Source organism: Onychomys torridus, chromosome 19, assembly GCF_903995425.1.
Source record: "Onychomys torridus chromosome 19, mOncTor1.1, whole genome shotgun sequence".
Lineage (NCBI taxonomy): Eukaryota > Metazoa > Chordata > Mammalia > Rodentia > Cricetidae > Onychomys > Onychomys torridus.
Window position 1 is genome coordinate 59,734,140 of NC_050461.1, and position 5,123 is coordinate 59,739,262.

The 5,123-nt window shown below is 51.0% G+C and overlaps 1 protein-coding gene across 1 annotated transcript in view; it reads left to right on the forward strand.

Moving 5' to 3' along the window:
• The window catches only part of Kif25 (kinesin family member 25), a 16,707-nt gene extending 13,718 nt beyond the window's left edge, over positions 1-2,989 (forward strand). The window contains exons 7-10 of the mRNA XM_036168705.1: positions 281-432; positions 1,577-1,747; positions 2,082-2,237; positions 2,799-2,989. Coding sequence (XP_036024598.1) covers positions 281-432; positions 1,577-1,747; positions 2,082-2,237; positions 2,799-2,989 — 670 coding nt within the window. The remainder of the gene's footprint in view (positions 1-280; positions 433-1,576; positions 1,748-2,081; positions 2,238-2,798) is intronic.
• The last annotated feature ends 2,134 nt before the right edge of the window (positions 2,990-5,123 follow it).

A 5,123-nucleotide genomic window follows, 5' to 3' on the forward strand; every position in this document is an offset into this window, starting at 1 on the left:
CTCTATCCTCAGGGCGGCCTTCCTCACTTTTTAGATAAAGAGTGTCACTTAGTTGTCCAAGCTGGCCTTGAACTCACTTTATAGACCAGGCTAGCCTTGAACGTGTGATCTCCCTACTATACTTCCTGAGTATTTGTGATTACAGGCCTATTTGTTGAGCTTGGCATACCATGGGAGCTGTCTGTCAGCTGAGTAGGTTTAGGTTAACCTGAGCACGGAGAAGCTTTCCCTCCCCACATCAACCTGGGGGTGTCCTCTGACCGGTGTGGTCCTCTGCCAGGGCCGTCACCAGTGCTGTGGAGTTTGTGGGGCTCATCCACAGAGGGATACAGCTCAGAGTACAGCACCCCACCCTGGTCCACAAGAACTCTTCCAGGTCTCACTTGATTGTCACGGCAACTCTGACCACAGCTTCCTCCTTGGGCAGCACTGGTAAGTTGACACTCATGCCCAGTCAGTTCAAGGTACAGAAGTCATTCCCAAAAAAACCACCACGGTGTCTCTCTTGGTATCTCTCAGGACCAAGTGAGCATCGCAGTGGGGGTTGGTCATCTAAAGGGCAAGGTTGTCTAGCACATAACACCACCCCATGTGCATATGAAGACAAGGCCCGCATTTGTAAAAAGCCAGCCACATCTAGGGCAGCAGCTTTGGGGTCAGCCCCCTGAGTCATGCAGAGCTTGACCATATGAGATTCACCCCAGCAGTTAATACAGCCAGTTCATGACCTCACAGGCCATGCTTGACAGCTGCTGCTCTGAGCCTCCTCCTCATACTGCAGGAGTGCAGAGCCCTGGGCATGGCAGGTCACACTGAAGGCTAGTTCTCACTCATCTGGAAGGCCAGTGTCAACGGATATGCTCTCTCTTGTCACAGTGACGCTTGACTTCTACAAGGGAAGAGAATGGGAAGGGCATCATGGTCTATTCAACCTCACCAACAACCCAGCTACAACTAGCTGCAGCCATCTCCAGGACTTGACTATGATGGGGCTCAGGCAGCACCTGCCTCATGATGAGCCCCAGATGTCTGCCAAGACCTTCCCAGACACACTGTGCAATAGACTGTCCTTTGTGAAGGGAAACAACCTATGGGTCCTGTTTTCTTTTTTGACAAAAGAATGTTTTCTGTATTGAACAACAAGGACAGCTCGATTAAACTTAAAAAATGTTCCTAAGAGGTTTGCTTGGGAACAGCACACAGCACAGTGGATACACACTTCAAAGTCAAGACCCCTTTGCAGAGGTGGCAAGAGCTTACTGAGCAAGGACAGTGAGATTTGTTTCCAAGAGGGCAGATAACTGTTCTGTCTGAGGTTTTAGTTCACACCACACCAGCACTTTCCAACAACATTATTCAGTTTTGGGGGGACAGAGCAGGCACTGGCTCCATCATCCTTGGTGTAGCATGCTTTGTGTTCCCCCAGAGGGGCGAGGACTGTTACTCTACTTCTTAACTGTCTGTATTTACAAGTGAATGAGAAGTCAGGTCTGACGGGTGAACTTTCAGTTCTCATACTGATGTAAGGCTAGGCAGGCCCTGGTGACTTTTCTGTTTGTCATTCTCCTTGCTCCAGCCCCACAGTCCAGCCAAGGTTCCCTCCAGAAGAAAGCAGGAGCAGGTAATTGGTGGATTACCTCTCCTCAGGCTTCGTCCCCACACACCATTCCAGTGGACTCTGCAGACCATTCTGGGCAGGTGCTGGCCAGGCTGCAGCTTGTGGACTTGGCCGGCAGTGAGTGTGCAGGTGAGCAGGGACCAGAAGATCTTCCCTGGAGTGAAATGTCAGCATCAGCAAGGGGCAACACAGTGGGGGTAAACCGTGAGCTGGCACAGAAGCCCATGTTAGACAAGTTACCTTCCGATAGGCCAGAAGCTAAGCTCTTCCCTCTGTGGTCTATGCCTAGAGGAACTGCTATCAGCAGTTAACCAAATAAGGAACTCATCTTAATGACTGCCAGGCCACGGTACCTCCCCCAGACAGTGGGCAGGTTACATGGTACCTCCCAAGAACCATCTCTGCTTGCCTTGTTCCTGTCCCGAGTACATGCTCACAGGTAGCTGGTTTTCATATTCTCCAGCAGTGTCTGGGGTGACCGGTTTGGCACTGAAGGAGACCTCCTTCATCAACCGGAGTCTGGCTGCCCTCGCAGACGTCCTCAGAGCCTTGTCAGAGCACTGTGACCACATCCCATATCGGAACAGCAAGCTCACCCACCTGCTCCAAGATTCCATCGGTTTGTCTTCCTGAAAGGCCCCAAATCAGAGGGGACAGAGTGCCAAGACTTCAGAAACAATCTTACCCCTACTTGTCCCTTTGCCCAAGCCACACAACCTTTGGCAAAGTTACGGCTCTGCTAGACCCCTACCATGTTCTGTCCTCAGTGTCTTTAGGACTTTTAGTCACTACAGCTTACGCTGTCCGTTAGCTATGCGGCAGATGGGCCTGGATAGCGAGCGGGCTTTCATCTTGCCCTTGCATCCAGGCTACAAAGTTCCTCAGGGGGACTGTTATACTCTCTTCATTGTGACAGGCACAGTCCATGGCTAGGTCTCTACACTGTGGAGATAGGACTCCACCGAGGGATAAGTGGCCTGTGCTGGCTTCCAGTCCCAGGGCCTGTGCTGGCATTTACCATTTGTTTGGTAGGATGTGATCCCTGCTCAAAGTGCAGGCAGACTTTCTCCATGCCCATGATCCCTGTTCAGAGTGTGGTTAGACTTTCTGCATTCCAATAGCTGTTTAGCACTTAGAAATGCCATTTTCATGCTTTACACCTGGCATCTTTCTTTTAAAGGTGGTGATGCCAAGTTACTGATGATCCTATGTGTGTCCCCCGGGCAGAAGCACATGGCAGAGACTCTGCGGGCCCTAAAATTTGGAGCTCAAGCTCGGCAGATTGAGCGACGACCATCCAGAAGGAGACCTCCCAGCTCCCAGATGCAGAAGTCAGGGATGGGCCTGGCAGGGTCATCGGCTCTTCCTTGAGATGTGCTTCTTGTCATTGCTTTAGGATGTGTGTGCTTCAGAAATAAACAGTATTTTCTTGGCCTTGAGAAGGCTGTTTGCTACCTGGGCCTGGGGTGAGACTCACCCCAGATCCCCTGAACCTAGAATGATGGGAAAGAAACTGGCTAGAGAGGAGACTCATCCTGTATCAGGAGCATAGCTGGGCCTACATCTGGGAAAGGAGCTGGATTGTCTGCCACACAGACAGAGAGAAGAGAGAGAGGGGAGAGAGAGGAGAGAGAGAGAGAGAGAGAGAGAGAGAGAGAGAGAGAGAGAGAGAGAGAAGAAGAAGAAGAAGAAGAAGAAGAAGAAGAAGAAGAAGAAGAAGAAGAAGAAGAAGAAGAAGAAGAAAAGAGAAAGAGAAGAGAAGGACTGTAAGACAGGATGAGCCTGACACCTGAGGATACATGGTGAGGTCCAGGATCTGCACATTAAGGTTCCAGAACCGTACATGAGCTCTGCCTGCTCCCAGCTATGTTCCAATTTAAAGCCCCATTCTCATTCTCCCAGCTGTGTGATGGAGGTGGAAACCCAGAGGGTCAACACAGGCCGGGTGAGGCTTACAAGAATTAGCATAGTGCCAGGGACACCTGCACCAAAGACGTGTGTTCATAGTTCTAACCTCCTTAGAGAGCTGAGGTCCCAGGCTGGGCATAAGTGACAAGAAGTCCACATTCAAGGGACATGGTGGCAAGCCCTCAGGCTCTTCTTTGTAGAGCTGTGAGTAGCTAGTAGAGCTCTTGGAACTTAGTTCATCCTGAGTCCATTTCCAACATGGATGTCAGGGGCAGCATAGGTTGGCCTCATTGTGACATGCTTGGAAGACCACCAGCAGATCCACCTACTGTTGGCACAGTGTGTAGCTGAAGAGGGTATGTCACCAGGAAATAGTTTTTAGCACCATAACTCCATTTCTTTATTCTCAGATGGTCTGGGATGTGCCTCAGCTTTACCAGGCTGGCACAGAAACCCAGACACACAACATGCAGGCCTATGGGGATACTGGACCTGGCTACTTAGAGAAGAATAGCCAGATGAGGGTTTTATCTGTCCCCTATCCCTTGTCCCCCATTGCTCAGGTTGATCTCTACAGAATGGGAGCCAGTAGAGCTGAGTCTGAGATGACAGGGGAATCAGGGACTGGTGAGGTTGCCAGAGCACCTAGGAAGTCCCTGGAGGGTCCTCCATCAGGGCATCTAGGAAGAACCTGCTCTGTGGCAGGGGCTACAGGGGGGATTATTGAAGGAGAGCAAGCCTGGGGGATTTCACTTAGGATCCTAAGCATCCTCATGAAGGGAACCAGGATATGGCTGGCCATCACCAGAGGCTGGCCCCTGTGTTCCCTGAAACTGGTTTTGCCAATAAGTGGGATGCAGGTAAAGGGGTAAGAGGAAGGTAAGGCTGGAGACAGGGTAGCTCCTTGCTCCTCCATTATCTCTAGGCCAAGATGGGTCCTGACCATGGCCAAGAGGAAGCCCCCAGGACTAGGATCTGTGAAAAGATCAACGTGTTGATTTAGGACAATACACCATCCCCTTTTAAGTACTGAAGGTCAGACATTGTGACCACAGGCCAGCTAAGGCAAAGCTTTGTCTCTGCAGACCCCAGACCTTATGTCCAGAGCAGAGCCATAGGATCAGAGTGGCACATGTGACTGGATCTCCCTGTTCTGCTCTCCCTGCACAACTGTGTCCCACCACATTATCAGGGAGGCAAGAAGCATTTACATGTTCTGAGTACAGAGCAGGACATGTCCCTCAGTCCCAAGGCTGGGTGACAGGAGCTTAAATGACCAGCAACTGGCTCTGTAGACTCTAAACCCCTGTGTGGCCAGACAGACCATCAACCCAACATATCAAGTCTGCCAGGGATTCAACATGCACTGGGTGAAGGTGCCATCAATAGGCCCTGGACACTTTGTAACCTTGACTTCCGGTTTCTGCTTCAAGGCCTGAACTATTTGGTCTGCCTTACCCCATGTGCCTGCTGGTAACTAAGCAAGGGGACCACTGGGGTGTGGCTATGCCCAGCTTAGCAGGAGATTCCAGAGGTTTACACAGTGCAGACACTAAGGGCAGCTCAGGGCAGACACTTGAAGCCAAGGCCAACAGCA